This window comes from Xiphophorus maculatus, chromosome 3 (assembly GCF_002775205.1).
Source record: "Xiphophorus maculatus strain JP 163 A chromosome 3, X_maculatus-5.0-male, whole genome shotgun sequence".
Taxonomy (NCBI): Eukaryota; Metazoa; Chordata; class Actinopteri; order Cyprinodontiformes; family Poeciliidae; genus Xiphophorus; species Xiphophorus maculatus.
The window spans coordinates 17,179,584-17,198,562 of record NC_036445.1 but is presented as its reverse complement, the minus strand read 5'-3'; the positions used below and the strand labels follow the sequence as shown (position 1 = coordinate 17,198,562).

Below are 18,979 nucleotides of genomic sequence, written 5' to 3'. Positions count from 1 at the left end.
TACATCATTTTGTCCCCCACTTTTGCCTAATTACTGCATATAAAACTGCTCATCAGTGCTATATAAGGTAAAGTGTTTTTGCTTTATGGCTCTCCTTATCTGTGACTCACACAGAGTCAGAGTTTAAGGAGCGATGAAGTTACAACCTTTTAAGAGTAAGAGGATCTTACTTTCTGTGAAGCTGAGATGCTTTTGATAATTGAGGCTTGACTTTTGTCCTCCACTATGACGACATTACAGTTATGGGTAATTTTAGTGTCATAAACCAGTGGAGACAATAATTGAAGAAATGATTTGGTTGCAATTTTAAAATAGGATATAGGGATCCATTTTATATTATCTTACAAAACACTGTAAAACAGGTAATAAAATACTGCACAAAGGTAATGCATGATGCTAAATCAGATAAAATACCTTTGAGCAGGACTTTTTGTTTCCTGCTCAACAGGAAGCAAAAAAAAAACCATACAATAATTTTAACTAAGCAAATAAAAAGTCAGTTTTTTGTAATAAAGGGAAACTTAAATGTGAAAAATAAATATAAGTATCATCAGTATACTTAAAGTTTGTTTGTTTTGACTTAAAACAGGTTATTTTGTGACAAATAATTTTCTACTAATGTATTTTAATTGTACTTAAATAGCAGAAAATCACAATTTGAAGTGTACTATAAAGTGGAACAACTTTTACTTTGTACACTTTAAGTATATGGCTTTTTTTGTATTATCACCATGCTTGATTAGTAAAACTTAAAAGTGCCATTTTTGTGAAATTATTATATTTAAAATCGATTTAGATGTATTTCCATGTGGATTTCACACCAGTATATAGCAGCACCCTTAAGGAGTATGAGGAGAGACGTTTACATTAAGGTTAATTAATTATCAAAACTATTAAGGTGTTCTTTAAAAAAGCCAAAGCTGGGACAAGTGCAGCTTGGATCCACGCCCCTAGCCGCTGTTGACAGAGCAAATCAATAATTAAGCAATAAATCAATAAAGCTCCGAGGCTGTCCGACTGATAGGAGCCCAAAACCCGCCTGAGCCAAAGCTGAGAGGGAGGCAAACATTTAGAGACGGGACCGGTTTCATTTGTAGAAGCTGCTTGGCCATGTGAGGAGGGACCAGAAGGAGGAAGCGCAGGAAGAAGAGGAGGGACGTCATTTACTGTGATCATCTCGTATTGAAATAGCCAGAAGGCTCTGAGAGAGGAAGGAAGGCGGCTGGAACACGGTAGGTCTGCTCCTGTCCACCTTAAATTTAGAGACCGCTCCATGCTGTGAATTGTGGGATAAAACGCGATTTCTCTTCTGTTTTAAAGGAAATGCCTGCGATGTACTTTCATATAAACAGCTTGTGTTTGTGTATAAACACAAGCTGAACCGCACCACTTAAAATTTCTTTTTTTAGGTTAGTTTATACCAAACGTGATGAGGTTGGTGTTTACGTTTGGAAAAACTGACAGGCTCCTCTTCCTCTGACAGGACAAACATGGGGAAGGAAAGCGAGATGGAAATGAAGTCCGAAGTCAAACATTTTCAAAATGGAAGTCTGGGGTAATAAAAACATGTTTCTATTTAATTCTTTTTACCTTTCTACCTATAACTCTAAGATTTATTTTGTTTCTTGTGTTTTACATGAGCAGTTTTTTCCCTGTTTGCTTAACTACTGATACAACTCACGTTTTTAAAGATATACTGGAGAAAAGAGGATTGATTACAGCAAAGATTAGGATGCTTATATTTAAAGTAATATTTTATTTAATCCTTATCCTGGAGGTTAACTTTTTTTTTTTTTTCAATGAAGACCTGTCCAAGAAGGCATTTAAGCAATTCGCAGAAAGTTTTACATTAACATCAAAATGCGTAAATTAGAAGAAGTCAGAGTCACTAATTCTACCAGGTACAAAGTCCAGCTGAGGACTAGATCAGTTACAGTTTTTATAAGAACTGTAAACTATGCAGACACGCATTAAGCTATAATGTAATACTCAGATTATTCTGTGAGCAATGTACAAAATAAGAGAACTTATATCCACCAAGTTCAGAAAGAAAAAATGTTGGTATTTTAATATAAAACATGGAGCTGTGTTAGGAATGGAAACAAATAAGAGAAAAGTTTACCCGTCATATTATTTTTCCCTTAACCAGAGCGAAGAAATACACAATAATCTGTTTGATTCAATGAATAATTAATACATAGAATCCAAATAGAGAATAATCTGGATAGAAATTAACAATATAATATGCTCTTCTTCTGTGTACATACGCACATTCAAGTCAACCTCTGCACTCACACTCATGGTTTTGTCACATGTCATTAAAAATGTAGTGTAACAATGTTTTTAGGATATTTTCTTGATGGTTGAAAGTCATCTGTACTTTTAAAGTGACAGTGATATTGATAAAAATGTAAAATAAAGCAGAATCTAATATTAAGCCTTTTACAATTTTCTAAAAATTAACTTGTATCCGTTTTCCAGAACACTTTGTTCAAGCTGAAGGATTTTGAAATATTTAATCGATCACGCAGATAAACAGCTTAGAAACTTGGACTTATGTTAAATTATAATTTTCCATAACAAATTATTGTCCACCTTCTTCAGGGCGAAATCAGATTTTTGATGCTTCAGGAATAAAGCAGGATTTTATAAAAAGCCGATTTGTTAGAGAACATCTTTTGTGCTGAACTGTTGCAGTGAGAAAGAAGAGAATGATGAAAAGAAAAGTAAAAAGAAAAAGAAGAAGGAAAAGGAGCCGAAGGAGCCCATGGTCGGCCCACTCTCTGTGGTAAGCGCCTCTGATCCCCTCCTGTGAGGAAAAGTGTCTTCATCTGTAAAACGGTTATTCAGTTTTTATTTCCTGTCGATTAAAAAGTGTGTGTGTGAATGGAAAGCAGTAAAAATCCAGTTTCTGAGAGTAGAGTGAAATGAAAGACATAAAAACTCGTGTTAAAGCCGAGGCTGCATGAGGTGTGCTCTTACAAGCATAACAGGACAGTGTGTGAAAAGTACAGTTCGAGGGGAAGCTGGAGATCGGATGGGAGTGCATTACATCCTCCTGTTGTTCAGCTTCACTCCGCCGGTCTCCTGCTGTTTTCGGATAACGCCCCCCCCGCAGGACCTCTGATGTCTCTGTTTCTTGTGCAGTTCAGGTTTGCAGACAGATGGGACATCCTGATGATCTTCATTGGGACTGTGATGGCCGTGGCCAATGGGGTCGTTCTCCCTCTCATGTGCATCGTCTTCGGAGACATGACGGACAGTCTTGTTAACAGCGCCATACCCAACATCACCGCAAACTACTCCAGTGAGTGTGTTCATGGTTAGGCCTGTCGCAATAAGGAATAAATCAATTAATCGCACAATAGATTAAAACAAACTTGCTCATTTTCATTGACATGATTTATCGCAAATGTGACAAAAATCTTCAGTCTGACTCATTGGGCACAATTAGCCACTTCTTTTAAGGACAATTTTGTTTACAGAAACTCAGCAATTCATTTTATTTGTTGTTATTGCCTTACTATACTGCTGCCATGATAATATTTGAAAATGGTCTCAAAGCAACAATATTATCGATTATCGTGATAACTTCCGGGACAATTTATCTCTCAGTAAAACTTATTGTAACAGGCCTATTCATGGCAGAGACCAATATCTTTTTTGAAAAATAACTTTAGATATATATCTATGAAAATGTGGTCCATAAAGGACAGCTCTATTCAGTCTAATTCTATACTTTGCTTTATTTATTTCACATTATATTTGGAATTTCTAATTGCACTTTCTGAACCATTTGATAGGTTTGTTGTTGTTGTTTATTTTTACAAGTTTGACCAAGGAATTCAACCTACTGTTTTTCTCAATTTTAATTTCCTATCTGTTTTACATTCGCTGTTAAATTCCTAATTGCACTGAGCAAAAAATGGTTCTTTGGATTACATTGTTGCTGATTTCTGCGCTCTACCATCTCTGTTAAGACCAGAGGGGAGGTGCAAGTGACAAATCCTGTTCTTAACCTTTTTAATGGGTCATATTTCTGTAAAGTACAAATCAGGAAAAATGTTCCTTTTTGAGGTTTAACTAATAAAATGAAGAGAAATTCATTAGTTTTGACTTCTGTTGCTAATAGCAGTAAGTCGCCACAACAAATATCATCAGCCAAAACATGAACAAAGCAGATTTAGCTTTCTTTATTCTTCTGTATACTTAAAAAAAAACTTTTTATTTTGTGAAATTTGTTTAAATCTCTACTTTTTTATTTATAGATTTTCTTTTAGCCAATTGAGAACATTACAGAGGCAATGCTAATCATGTACAATCTCTGTTTTCAGATGCCTCATTCCCACCAAGCATGTTCAGCGATTTAGAGAAGGAAATGACGACGTAAGATTTTATATAACCAACTCGACTGCAAGGAATTGTGTCCAAATCCAGTTCTAAGTCAGGCTTTGTGTGTCCGCTCTCCCAGCTTTGCCATCTACTACTCTATCTTGGGAGCCGTCGTGCTGATTGCCGCCTACCTGCAGGTGTCCCTCTGGACGCTGGCGGCCGGACGGCAGGTGAAGCTCATCCGCAAGCTGTTTTTCCACAGAATCATGCAGCAGGACATCGGCTGGTTCGATGTCAACGAGACGGGAGAGCTCAACACGCGCCTCACAGAGTGGGTAGCAGAGAAATCACACACACAGCTTCATGCCCATCCCATGCAGTGTAGAGGTCTGTGAAGTGGGAATGTTGCATTACTCTGGCGGTTGTTGGTGAACTCGGTGGTTCTGTTCTCATTTGCAGTGACGTCTACAAAATCCAAGAGGGCATTGGTGACAAGGTGGGGATGTTGATTCAAAGTTTCAGCAGCTTCATCGCAGCCTTCATCATCGGTTTCACCAAAGGCTGGAAACTCACCCTCGTCATCCTGGCTGTGAGTCCGGCTCTGGGCATCTCAGCTGCACTTTTCAGTAAGGTACGGTAATGTAAGCTCTCTAACTAGGGATTTTACTTCTTTGGTCATTTTATTTGGGAAACAGTGTTCCCATTTTTTTCTATTGACAGGTTTATTTATATTGCAAATTTAGAAAAAATCTCACAGCAAAAGCGTCACATTCTGTTTTCCCTTAGCTAGTAAACATGAATTAAAAGTTAAAATAATATATTTGGTTGCTTGGTCATCAAAAGAAAAGTATATGATATAATAGCCCTGAAATGATGTAAAATAATTCATTTTGGACTGGGTGTTTCCTGTCCTTTCCCTGTTTAGACTTAAATACACAAACAACAATTGAAGACATAAACTTGTGTAAGGCTGCTCTAACGTCAGGTTATAACTATTTCAGGTGGAAAATGCAATACTGACGCTAGCCTCTGATTCACAACTTCTAGTTCCTCAGTTAAATAAGTGATGCTTTTTTGTTAGTTTAAACATAAGGTTGTGAAATGCTGTTCTACATGAATCTAAAAAAAAATTCTGCATTAGTTTCTGATTTTCTTCTCATCTCGCTTCTTTCCCTGCTTGAACAGCTGCTGGCGAACTTCACAACCAAAGAGCAGAGTGCATATGCCAAAGCCGGCGCTGTGGCGGAGGAAGTGCTCTCCGCCATCAGGACAGTGTATGCCTTCAGCGGACAAAAGAAGGAGATCGAGAGGTGTGTCTGCGTGTGTGTTGAAGCTAAACATCAGCTGCAGTTTCATCTAAAAGCATGTTTTTGGGGAGGAACTGGAGTATTTTTTTGTTGTTGAACAAAGTAAAACATCTGTGTATGAATGTTGTGTAGTAAATGATTATAGAGTCAGCAGGGAAAAGCTGTAACTGGATAAAACCCTTTTGTGCAGACACTAATGCTGCATTTGTTGTGCTCCTGTTTCATTGCAATCTGATTTCACTTGTGCATTTTTGTTCCTTTCCATGCCCGGCTCTGGGCATGTCTGCCGTATCCTAGATATCACAAGAACTTGGAGGATGCTAAGTCGATGGGGATAAGGAAGGCGATCTCTGCTAACATCGCCATGGGATTCACCTTTCTGATGATCTACCTGTCTTACGCTCTGGCCTTTTGGTACGGCAGTACCCTCATCCTGAATGATGAGTACACCATTGGATCTGTGCTCACTGTATGTAAACACACTTTGGATCATTTAATTTGCTCCTTTATGGACTAAAGACGCTTTTGCTAAAGCCAGTATCAACATTACCTTTTATTAGGTGTTCTTTGTTGTGATTATTGGAGTGTTTGCAATGGGGCAGACTTCTCCCAACATCCAGACGTTTGCTAGCGCCCGCGGAGCCGCCTACAAGGTGTACAGCATCATCGATCATGTGAGTAACGAAACGGATATGACCCAAAGCACACTTTTATTTTTCTCCTGCGGGAGAGTTGTCAGATTTTATCACTGAATGTGCTCTGCTGGACTTTGGCACTCTGTGGAGCGGCTTTGAAGCAGCCGACAGGCCGAACTGTAATGATGTGAAGGATTTTTCTCTAATTGGATCGCCTGCTGCTTCAGAGGAGGAACTGCAGGTCATTCAGCTGAAGCAGCACAGCTGTGGCTCAGTTTATTGTACCTGAACTCAATAAATTCACATCCACACTGTGAATATTAACCCACCTTTTTTATTTGTTATATTAGTAGTATGTATTTTAACCTTAATATTTGAATAAAAAATGTTTTAATACATGTTTATGTAAAATAAGCAGCTTGTTTAGATAGTTATTTGTGATCTTGCTGTGTGTGATGCATTCATGCTCCAAATCACTGACCAGTAAGTGTTTGCATGTTGATACAAGTCTGAAATATTATGTTGTTTTTATATATATATATATATATATTTTTTTTTTTTTTTCTAAATTATTCCTTTATTTAATCAGGTAAACCCCGTTGAGATCTAGATCTCATTTTCAAGAGGGACCTGAAAAATATTCCTTGTCCATTTTATTGTAAGGTACAAAGGTGACTTATAGATAAGTTTTACTATGTAATCACAAAGGTGAGCCTCCAATAAAACATTTGCAGTTTACCAACACATTCAGCACTATAAAAAAAAAAAAGTTTTAACCAGCTTTATTTTTTTAAGTTCTCAAATTCTTTTGAAAAGATTTTGAGAATTCTTTCTAGCTCAGGAACTGAGCTAGAAATAAGTGAAAAAAAGTGTATTGAGATTTATGTTGGACATTTTGAAAGCATGAAACAAAAAAGCTAAATGTCTCGAGCTTTGGAAGAACAGGGGTTGAGGCTGAGGCTGAACATTCATCAGCTGCAAAGCAGGGCAGAGAATAATCTTTGCATGTGTTTGAGTCTTACTGCATCAAGAAAAGAAGTCAAAACACAAAGAACTGTGGAAATAAACATTTGGTCGAGTTAAACATGCTCCCCCTAACCTGGAAGGCAAACAGCCTTCCTCCTATTGTTTGTTTGAGGTTATTATAGGAATATTTTTTTTATCCCGGTTTGGACAAACTACAAACCTTTACACGCTGTTTTCTCCACAGAACCCAACCATCGACAGCTATTCACAGACGGGCTTTAAGCCGGACTTCATCAAAGGAAACATAGAGTTCAAAGATATCCACTTCAGCTACCCGTCCAGGCCTGATGTCAAGGTCAGTTCCTAACCTTTGACAATAATTTAAAAGCCCAAGACACGCTTGTAAATTAGATTTTTAATCTCGATACGTTTTTGTTTTTTTTCTTCCTGGTAAAACAAATAAAAACACTGTAATTTCAAACTGTATCACACACCTAACATTGGTGTCTTCTCCAGATATTAGATGAAATGTGTTTAAGTGTGAGCAGTGGACAGACCATAGCGCTGGTGGGCAGCAGTGGATGTGGTAAAAGCACGACGATCCAGCTGCTGCAGAGGTTCTACGATCCTCAGGAAGGATTTGTAAGTCATGTTTCTAAAAATTTTGTCAGGTGATGGTAAATTAAGTTCCACGTAAAATCCTTTGGAAGTAAAGTTAGTTTAAAAATAGTCCAAATTTAGAGGAAGACTGTAATATTTGGGAGCCATTTACCACATTTTTTTGGAGTTGCATTTTTGCTGATATGCGTCAGTAAAAATCTATAAGGGTAAAGCAAAATCTAATGGCTTTGATTTTTATTCCTACCCCTTCTAAAATGATTCAGCCATATTGTTGTTTTCTGTAAAATTCACATGATATTTTTAATATGTGCAGGATGTTCTATGAGACTTTTTTTATAATACATATTTTTGGTAACCATGGCTACAGCAGGCGACATGTAATTTTAAACAGTGGTCTTTCCATAAATGTTCCTGTAATGCAGTTTGTATGCTCAGCAGATAGAAAATAAAACTAGGACAAGGAAGTTTGTACCAGAATTTTCACTTTAACATCAGTACTGTGGTTGTTTGTTGGTACATAGTTAATTAAAACCCTTTTTCTAGTAATGGTTCAAAAGAATAATACTACTCAACAAAATGTAGTCAGTGAGTAGATCGAACTCATAACTGTGGGTGAGAATCTTCTGTTTTTGATTGTTGCAGGTATCTATCGATGGTCACGACATCCGCTCTCTTAACGTGAGCTACCTGAGGGGAATGATCGGCGTGGTGAGCCAGGAGCCCATCCTGTTCGCCACCACCATCGCCGAGAACATCCGCTACGGGCGGCCTGACGTGACGCAGATGGAGATCGAACAAGCTGCCAAGGAAGCCAACGCTTACGACTTCATCATGAACCTTCCTGATGTAAACTCTGAGTTTTGCTACCATTTCAGCAACATTACTAATTTACTCTGCACATATTTTTGCTAATGTGGAGATTTTATGTTTTTGAGCAGAAGTTTGAGACCCTGGTCGGTGACCGAGGGACTCAGATGAGCGGAGGACAGAAGCAGAGGATTGCGATTGCTCGAGCTTTGGTCCGCAACCCCAAAATCCTTCTGCTGGACGAAGCCACGTCTGCGCTGGACGCTGAGAGCGAGACCATTGTTCAAGCTGCACTGGATAAGGTACAGCTTCTGCAATGTGCAATCATCAAAATGACTGCTGAGAGGACCTCCGATCTTTGATTTGAGGACCTTATTTTTACATTTGTTTTTCAATCTCTTTGGGTGCACAGGTGCGACTGGGTCGTACGACACTAACTGTGGCTCACCGCCTCTCAACAATCAGAAATGCCGACGTGATTGCAGGCTTCCAGCAGGGTAAAGTTGCAGAGTTGGGCACTCACAGCGACCTGATGGCGAAACACGGAGTCTACCACACGCTGGTCACCATGCAGGTAATAGGAAAACACCTTCCGGTTTCTCCAAATGCTCTCTGGTAAATTAAGTTCATTGTGGTTTTTCTTTGTCCTCTTTGCAGACCTTTCAGAAAGCTGAGGATGATGAGGATGAAGGCGAGCTGTCCCCAGGTGAGAAAAGTCCCGTGAAAGACCCCATGAGAGAGTCTACGCTGCTGAGGAGGAAGTCTACAAGAGGATCCTCGTTCGCTGCTTCAGCTGGAGAGAAAGGAGAAAAAGAAAAGGGAAAGAACAATGAGGACAAAGCAGAAGAAGTGAGCCTTGTTTACATTTCTGCAGAGGAAGAATAAGACATTCGATTAACAAACTTCAGCTCTGATTCTTGTTATCTACCAGACATCAAACCTCAAACTTTCACATTTTCTTCTGCAGGAGGAGGCCGTCCCCATGGTGTCGTTCTTTAGGGTTCTGCGCCTCAATGCTTCTGAGTGGCCTTATATTCTGGTGGGACTGATTTGTGCCACAATAAACGGAGCCATACAGCCTCTGTTTGCCGTCCTCTTCTCCAAGATTATCACTGTAAGTCGCTGCCAGTGCTACAGTAAGTTTTTATTTTTATATATCGTCTGGAAACTTTGTAGTGAATTGACTGTTTTGATTTCCTCCTAGGTGTTTGCAGAGCCAGATTTAAAAGTTGTCAGAGAAAGATCAAACTTCTTCTCACTGATGTTTGTCGCTATCGGAGTTGTTTGCTTTTTCACCATGTTTCTACAGGTAGTCACACACTCATTGGCTTTTGTTCTCACTGGACACAAGCACAATGGTAGGCTGGTTTAATCCTCTTTGTTTACTTTAGAGCCAGTAATAACGCTGTATTAATATGAACAATTGTTCCTCGCAATTCAAATTTGAATACGAGGAGCAAGAAAAGAGCATATAAAATAAATCGCTGTACAGAAACTATAACGGAAATCCAAACAAATTAAATCCTTTAAGATCAAAACATTCCACTTGTTTCAATATCAAAGCTAAAAGATGCTTCAGTAAAAAAAGAAACAACCAAACCAGTTGCTGTGCTGTATGATTGTACATGTGAACGACTCCATTAACATGTGTAACACAGAGATTCAGTCAGCCACTCTATCCACTCTGTAAACAAAACCCACGACTTGCAACACAAATGTCACCCTAACCCCGATCAGGATGTCGCACAGTTTCATGTTACAGCGTTGCACCTTCCAACACTAAATAAAGATTGCAGAGCAACTGATGAATAATTAATGCATCTGGCACGACTCTGACATCTGATCGCGTTTTCTTTCCAGGGATTCTGTTTTGGAAAATCTGGAGAAATTCTCACCCTGAAGCTGAGGCTTGGTGCCTTCAAGTCCATGATGAGACAGGTGTGTGCACAAGCTGAATGAAACATTAATCTTGTTGCCATGTAATTCGTCTGTAAATTTGAGCTAAATCAGTCAGTCTTGTGAATCTAGAATAGTAGTAATGGTGGGCTTGCAAGTCTTTTTTTATTTGTGAATTATTAAGCATGTATATTTCCAAACTATAGACCATCTGTATAGAGGTTTTTGTGCCATAGCATCCTATTTTTATTATTGAAACCTATTGCTGTTACCTATTTTAACCTGTACTACAAGTGAAACATTAAGCAAGATTTCATTAAATTTTTCTGCATTTTTCAGGATTAAAAAAACATTTTTATACAATATCTAGATAGATAGATAGATAGGCCTGTTGCAATAAATTGGTGATTAATGAGCTGTATAATTTATTGGGTTTTTTTGTCTTTCTACTAAAAACTGGATGTCAAAAGGCTTCATTCTGGTACTTTGGTCTCAACTAGCAGTTTTTTTTTTTTTTTGACGGACAATTTTATTCATATTTCATCTCATTTGTTTCTGTTTTGTTTATTTATTTTGGATATTCACTGTTCAATGTTCATTTGAATTTAAAGTTTGTTCATCTTTGATAATGTTTTCTTGCATTATTTTGCCATTACATGATATTACTTAGATGGTCCCCAAACATCAATATTATCGTTTATTAAAATAACTACTGGAATAATTTATTCTCCCGCCAAAGTTGTTGTTGTGACAGGTCTTATTATAGTCTTATCATTGTTGTGCTGCAGGATCTCGGGTGGTTTGACAGCCCCAAAAACAGTACCGGGGCGCTCACCACCAGACTGGCTACAGACGCAGCTCAAGTACAGGGGGTGAGTCGCAGCTTCCTCAAGCTCGTTTGTATCTGTGATCCACAGCTAACATCCCCGATGTTCTTTCCTTACTGTTTCTAATTCCTCAGGCGTCAGGAGTGCGCCTGGCGACCTTCGCCCAGAACATCGCCAACCTCGGCACCGGTGTGATCCTGGCGTTTGTGTACGGCTGGGAGCTAACGCTGCTGATTTTGGCCGTGGTGCCCGTCATTGCGCTGGCCGGAGCCGTTCAGATGAAAATGCTCACTGGACATGCAGCCGAAGACAAGAAGGAGCTGGAGAAGGCTGGAAAGGTGGTTATTGACCTTCTGTAAAAGTTACTGCAGACTCTGTGATGACACTAATGTTTTTTATGCTCTCCATCCACAGATAGCCACAGAGGCTATAGAGAACATCCGTACTGTTGCCTCTCTCACAAGAGAGCCAAAATTTGAGTCTTTGTATCAGGAAAATCTCGTAGTTCCTTATAAGTAAGTCCAGATATTTAATCAGATATAATTTAAGCTGAACATTTCTCATCAGAAACTTGACCTTCCTGTAATTTCTGCACAGGAACTCTCAGAAAAAGGCCCATGTGCACGGCTTCACCTTCTCCTTCTCCCAGGCGATGATCTACTTTGCCTACGCAGCCTGTTTTCGATTCGGAGCCTGGCTCATCATAAAAGGAAGGATGGATGTGGAGGGAGTATTCCTGTGAGTAACGTCCTATCTCCTCATCATGTCAGCTTAGGATCAGAAAAATGTTCCTCAATTGAGAATATCTAGACAAACTAGAGGGCTCTTTTATGGCGTTAATCATTACACTTGTCCTTGTGGTGATTCACTGCACATACAAACACGTGTTGGGATCATACAGTAAGGGAGCAGTTTACTGCTGGAAAGACTTATGGCCCCCATTCATATTGTGCCTGTTATCTAAAGAGAGAGTCTGAAGTTCACTGAACTGTACGACCACATAAAACTATAAATATTAACTCCTCTCATGTTGGAGTCTCTGAGGCAAACCATTTGATTATAAAAACCAAAGCGGCCTTTCTAGGAAACTTGACAGAAAACATTTACAGATGAATTCAAACGCTGTGTAAAACAATATGATTTAGTTCTCACTTGTTGATTAATTATGACTCAATTGTTTTAAATGTTATCAAGATTAGTTCATTTAGTGAAATCACGGAATAATGAGAATTTTCTGTTTTAATGTCAAAAGAAACAATAAAAAAAACAGACTATAGCTATAGGCATACAAAACATAGCAAAATTACTCATGAAACACTGTATATGATGAGATTTGTCTAAAATATAATACTTGCAAAGAAAACACAGAGCTGATCCTAAGTCAGTTACAAACAGCAGCAGAAACAAAGGGGGAGGAGCTGTCGGTTACGGGTTGCTATGGTAACCACCTACTGCCTTGTTGACTAAACAAAATTAATTCAATGAATAAACAAATTTTGACAAACTTCACATCGATAATGTTAAGATAAAACCCTGTTACACACACCCCAGTGACGGCTTTGTAAACAGTTTACCACTCTAATGTGTGTTTCGCTGGCCTGCCTCAGCGTAATTTCTGCGGTTCTGTTCGGAGCCATGGCCGTCGGCGAGGCCAACTCCTTCGCTCCGAACTACGCCAAGGCCAAAATGTCCGCCTCCCACCTGCTGATGCTGCTGAACAAAGAGCCTGAGATCGACAATCTGTCTGAGCAGGGAGACAAGCCGGTAGGACACCAAGCCACACACACCCACCGAACCGCACTCACAGTACAGTCAGGCCTCTAAGCAAACCCATTGTCACGCAACGCCTCCTCTCTCTCTGACCCCAGGACACATTTGATGGTAACGTGAGCTTTGAGAGTGTGAAGTTTAACTATCCGTCGCGGCCTGACATCCCAATCCTGCGAGGCCTGAATCTGAGCGTGAAGAAGGGAGAAACTCTGGCCCTGGTGGGGAGCAGCGGCTGTGGAAAGAGCACCACCATCCAGCTGCTGGAGAGGTTCTACGACCCCAGAGAGGGCCGAGTGGTGAGGACCGAACACACACCTCCGCCCTGCAACCAGCCGGCTCATCCTGTTGATGGTTAATGTTTAGCTGCACTCTGTGTTTATGGCTCATTGAGAGATTATAGGGTAAATTTAGCAGGTGAACCTTAATCTATAAAACAAGAGAAAACAATTTATGGAGTTCAGATGGGGAGCATTTACTTTTATCTGCTGCTGTTAACACCAACTGCTATTGTTTTATTCTTAGCCAAAAAAAAAAGAAGATTAAATTAGATATAACAGTATGAAAGCTTTTTTGAAATGTTACAACCTTACCCCTTTTTTAGTAAATTATTAGGAACTGTAATTACCATTTTCTATAGTCAAGAGAGAAAATGTTTTCTGTAAACATTGAAAGCTTGACAGATAAAATTTTAAAATGACTCATTAGTAACATAATCTTCTAGAAGATAATCATTAATAACATACATTTTTACCACAACTAACAATTTAATAAATCATAGATGAAAGCTGAGAAGATCAGATTACGCCAAATAGAAGAACCGTCTTGTAAAGCTGACAAAATAACTATGATGTCCCTTAATACAAAACAAATTAGTCTGAAATCAATCTGAGATCACAAGCATTGGAAAATTCAACAATATATGGCTTTCAGACAGTGGGATGTAATGAAATATAAGTGCTTTGTTACTGTACTCGAGTACACTTAAGTAGATTTACTCGTGGGTATTTTTGACTTTTATTCCACTACATTCAACCTTAAAGCATCTTTATGTTTTTGCTCTGCTCTCCAGGTGATGGACAAAATCGACGTCAAACAGCTGAACATCCGCTGGCTCAGATCTCAGATCGGCATCGTGTCCCAGGAGCCGGTGCTGTTCGACTGCACGCTAGCGGAAAACATCGCCTACGGAGACAACACCCGCAAAGTGACCATGGAGGAGATAGAGGCAGCTGCCAAAGCCGCCAACATTCATAACTTCATAAATGAACTGCCTCAGGTAAATGTGTTTATTCAGCTCATTTTAGATCAACACAGCAGAACAACCAACATCAGGACTTCCCTAGATTTATCCCTGTGCCCGTCTCCTCTCAGTCCAGGTAGAGGTTAAAATGGCTCGATCAGAAATGTGATGCTCCTCCGACGCTACATGAACACAAGTCACTTGATATGTGGTGTCACTCCTTCAACAGATGTTAAAATACATTAGTTTTTATTCCTGTCAAAGAACAAGAAATATATGTTGCCAAATATATAATGGCAAATAAATCTTTTTTAAAAATTTAGATATTAAAAATGGTTTCATTAATATACTAAGAAAAATATTCTTAATGGCATATTGTTACAAAATAGCAGGCTTTAAGAATAATAATCCTGAATTAAATACACATTAAGCAAACTGATGATTACTCTGATTTCATGGTTATTTGACAGATTTAGCAAAGTTTTATATACTCACTACAGTAAATATATAGGAAGACATTAAAGTAGATATTACTGTGTTTTTCTGATTATATTTTTATTTTGGTTTTGAGAATAATGTAGGCAATTTACAACAAAAAACATTCATATGCATCAAATTACTAGTCACTCACCAACATTGTTGAAAGTTGCAACACATCATCAGTAGTTTGAGGATTAAGGATTGGTTTGACGTGACGCCTTTTTTTATCCTTTAATCGTCTTAGTGTGGCAAAAAATTTACAGTCATATTATATAAGCTAGAATATTATTTATTTATTTTAGTTGCTCAACTAAGTGAAACGCATTATACAGGTTAATTAATCACAGACAGATATTTTCAATCCTTTATTTCTGTTAATTGTGATGCTTTTCCACCTACAGCTAAAAAATCTGACTAGAATATTACAGCAGTCTCATAAAATAATTTTTAATACAGAAATGTATTTCTGCAATACCTGCTTATCGACTGTTATTTTCTAAAGATAACTTTTTAATTTGACAAACGTGTTTCGTCTGAACTCACGTTCTAATTTATTGACTGTATATTAATATATGATCCGCAGGCAGAGATATGAACTGTGATGATTGTGAAACAGAATTACAGCTTCAGATAAGGCAGAAACAACTGAGGCGGTCTGGAGGAAAGTTTATCTGAACAGAGTATGATGCAACCTGAAACAATAGACTGATAGTTTTTTCTAAAGGACTTTTATTTAGGAAACGTTTTAAAGCTGCAACAAAAAATCTGAGATAATTTTTAGCAGTTTTTATCAAGGACGTATCTTTATGAAGTTTGAAAGGTCTCCGGTCCATCAGATAAAATCTCTGTCATGATATAGGAGGTTTTAAAGTTCTGATTTATTACATAAATACGTGGTTTTGATCATATTTTCTCAGGTTTGGAAATATGTGTTCATTATTACCTGATTTCTGGTTTTCGATGATTAAATCTGAAACTTAATCTGAAAATCTGTGTTTCATTTAAGAAATGGATAAAAACCCTTCTTGACTTACACTGATGTTCAAACTTTTAAAGACTATAAACCTGAAAGTAGTCACGCTCACTGATTATGTTTTTGTACTGCAAAATAATTAGTAATTTACGGTTTAGGATCCATTATCTACAAATGGAGAACTGTCAGCACCAGATTTAAAGCTGTAATTTACCAGATGATGCCTTTTGTCAACTTTTTATTCACTCGGCTTTAAACTCAGTCTAAGCTGTTTTCAATAATTAGGACAAAATACGCTCCAGGAAGGAAACTTCCTTTCACTCCCACAACATAAATTTCCTGAGAACATGAGACTGGATTACAGGAAGCTGCTTCCACGAATTTGTCTGTATTAACGTCTTGACGTGCCGCTCGCTCTGTTTCTGTCTGCTTGAGCAGAAGTACAACACTCAGGCGGGCGATAAGGGGACTCAGCTGTCCGGCGGTCAGAAGCAGCGAGTGGCCATCGCCAGGGCCATCCTCCGCAACCCGAAAGTGCTGCTCCTGGACGAGGCCACCTCTGCTTTGGACACAGAGAGCGAGAAGGTTTGTCCTTTCTGTTCTGTCACCGGATATCAGGTTACTAAATTATCTCCAAGCAGCTTGGCAAAAAAAATCAATAGTGAAGATGCAAGAAAGTGTGATTGTTTAGCTAGAAAAGAGATTTTTTTTTCTTGGCTTTCAAAGGGACACATTTCTCATATAACAATATTAAAGTGTGTCCTTAATAATAATACACAAGTTATTGATCTCTGCTGTGCTTAGGAACAATGAAGTAGTGCAGGAACTGCAAATAAATACAGTAAATATTATAGGCTCTGGGGGGAAAAACTATTTTTCTTAATATTAAGATAAGACTAACCTTCATTTTCATTGTGCCGACATGTGCAGTAGTACAGCGGGAGTGGACTCCTGACCCATTCAAAGTCCATAGGGAAATACTGCATCAAAATCTATTGAATGAAAAAATTGATGTATTATATGATATTGTGAGATCGAGATCCAATTGATTGCCCCGAGTTGTTGACTTGGTGACAGCGAACAGGAATTACGTAAGAAGTCTGGATGCATTTAATTAAAAATAGTAGTACGTACGACCATGCAAGCAAAAACAATTGAGTTTTAGCATAAAATCTGAATTGACCTGCTGTGTGGCCTGCTGTCAGATCAATCAGCAAAGAGAGAACCATTTTTCTGCATAAGCCGGCCATTTATCAAAACCAACTTGTATGATTAAAAAGGAGGAACTCATCTGAAATGATAGGTTGTTGTTTTTTTCCAGAATGATGATTTGAAAACAGAAAAAACACAGAAACTAGGGGCCAGGTGTACTTTTTATAGGAAAGAAAAACGGAGACAGAGCTCTAGGTTAATGGCAGAAATTTATATACTTTAATATTTGATTATTTTTCTTTCCTTTGGTTTATTTTGTTTAGATTTTCTTCATGTAAAGCACTTTGAATTGCCTTGCTGCTAAAATTGTGCTATATAAATAAAATCACCTTACCTCCATCAGTTCATAAAAGACACACCAAAACTTGAAAACACTGAGCCAGATGTACCTTCATTTCGTTGCAGGTGGTGCAAGACGCTCTGGACCAGGCCAGCAAAGGCAGAACATGCATCATCGTGGCGCACCGTCTCTCCACCATCCGGAACGCCGACCGCATCGCCGTCTTCCAGGGAGGCGTGGTGGTGGAGCAGGGGACGCATCAGCAGCTGCTGGCAAAGAAGGGAGTCTACCACATGCTGGTCACCACACAGCTGGGCCACAGGACTGAGTGAGAGGAGGCTGGGAGCTTTGAGAGCTTTAATGCTGGAGGAAGCACGTCGTGCCTTCACATCGATGCACTTACACTGGTCTACACAGAGCGACCTCAGTGGAGCGACGGCGACTGAAAGAGCTGGCTGCGCCTTGTGAGCTGCACTGTTAGTAGTTTTGCTGCTGTTGATTTGCCGTTGACACTTTATGGGTGTTTTTCACACAAAAAGGAAAAGATATATTGCTTTGTGAAAGTAGGAAAAACCTGGATTGCATTTGTGCCTTTTTTTTTTCACGGAAACTGTGGAAAATGCTCAACTATAACATTTCTTCTGCTTTTAAACATCAGTTTATGTTTCTGATTGATTTAAATGGTGTTTGTAGAAATATTCATTAACTGAACTGCTTCATTAAACCTCATGTCTCATTATGTTCCTTGTAGCTTACAATGTATATTTTCTCCTTTAAATGTATTCAGATTTAAACCAGTTCTTTATTGGTCTTTATCATTGATGCTCTGATTCTTTTTGTTATGACCAGCTATGTTTTTATTGTTTCAAATCTATCTATTGTTCTAGCTTTAAAGCTTCATGCCTCCATGTTTTCCTGTTCGGATCCTTAGCTGCACATTACATAGCACTTAATGGCACATGTGTAAGCAGTAGCTATCTCCTCACACTCCTCTTTACCGACATGTTTGATGCACTCTGTTCAGCTTTGGTTCCAAAGTTGGGATTTCTCTGTGGCTTAAGATGACCTCCAGACATAAATGATTTTTAAAAAATGCTTGTTAATAAATATTTGTTACAAGAGATGAAAATAGTTGTAATAAAGCGATAAAAATGTAATAATTGTGGAGAAAGTGGTTTACATTGTTACCTCTAGCTTTTGCTACCATATGGACAATGTTTGTACACTTAAGTTGCTGTTATTTTAATGGATTACAGATCGGGTGCTTTAAATGTATAAATAAAAATCGTTCAAGCAACAAAAAATATGTGAATGGGTAAATATGAGCTGAAATATGAGTAATGGTAATAAAAATAAACATTGCACTGGATTTATACTTTTATGTAAGGCCTAAACATGCCAATTCATTTTAGGGTGGACTGTCTTGATGCAATATTGAAACTTTTGTGCATAATAAAGTGTAATTTAAATGCATCAGACATGCCGGGACCTCTGGTGCTGAGTCGATATTCTGAGGTAAATGTATCTGGGTTATTAATATTTTAGTAATTTGTGAAAATGAGCCAAAAATGAGTGATAATAAAATTATGCATTCAAGCATTGAGCCATTTTTTCTTTGTGTGTTTACCTTGGG

At 38.4% G+C, this 18,979-nt stretch overlaps 1 protein-coding gene across 2 annotated transcripts; it reads left to right on the top strand.

Annotated features, from left to right (window-relative positions):
- The first annotated feature begins 1,023 nt into the window (after positions 1-1,023).
- Positions 1,024-18,943, top strand: abcb1 (ATP binding cassette subfamily B member 1). Of its 2 annotated transcripts, XM_023330902.1 has the most exons (29): positions 1,041-1,232; positions 1,321-1,409; positions 1,484-1,555; positions 2,698-2,788; positions 3,148-3,307; positions 4,335-4,386; positions 4,472-4,663; positions 4,792-4,963; positions 5,518-5,642; positions 5,937-6,108; positions 6,200-6,313; positions 7,485-7,595; positions 7,757-7,882; positions 8,504-8,707; positions 8,800-8,970; positions 9,081-9,242; positions 9,326-9,517; positions 9,636-9,782; positions 9,873-9,977; positions 10,529-10,606; positions 11,353-11,436; positions 11,526-11,729; positions 11,806-11,906; positions 11,989-12,129; positions 12,999-13,155; positions 13,260-13,457; positions 14,231-14,437; positions 16,293-16,439; positions 17,472-18,943. In XM_023330902.1, the coding sequence occupies exons 3-29, from the start codon at positions 1,491-1,493 to the stop codon at positions 17,676-17,678; spliced, it is 3,885 nt and encodes a 1,294-aa protein (XP_023186670.1). In that variant the 5' UTR covers positions 1,041-1,232; positions 1,321-1,409; positions 1,484-1,490; the 3' UTR covers positions 17,679-18,943. The 2 variants fall into 2 exon arrangements, with proteins under 2 accessions (XP_014328020.1, XP_023186670.1); XM_014472534.2 differs by lacking the exon at positions 1,321-1,409 and having other exon boundaries at positions 1,024-1,232.
- Positions 18,944-18,979: the final 36 nt, after the last annotated feature.

What these genes read in the sequence shown, in the direction of transcription:
- abcb1 (XM_014472534.2), top strand. Translation starts at nt 1,491, where the DNA reads ATGGGGAAGGAAAGCGAGATGGAAATGAAGTCCGAAGTCAAACATTTT. An exon ending in TCAAGTCCATGATGAGACAG is followed by an intron (nt 10,607 to 11,352) that starts GTGTGTGCACAA and finishes GTTGTGCTGCAG; the next exon opens with GATCTCGGGTGGTTTGACAG. An exon ending in TCATAAATGAACTGCCTCAG is followed by an intron (nt 14,438 to 16,292) that starts GTAAATGTGTTT and finishes CTGCTTGAGCAG; the next exon opens with AAGTACAACACTCAGGCGGG.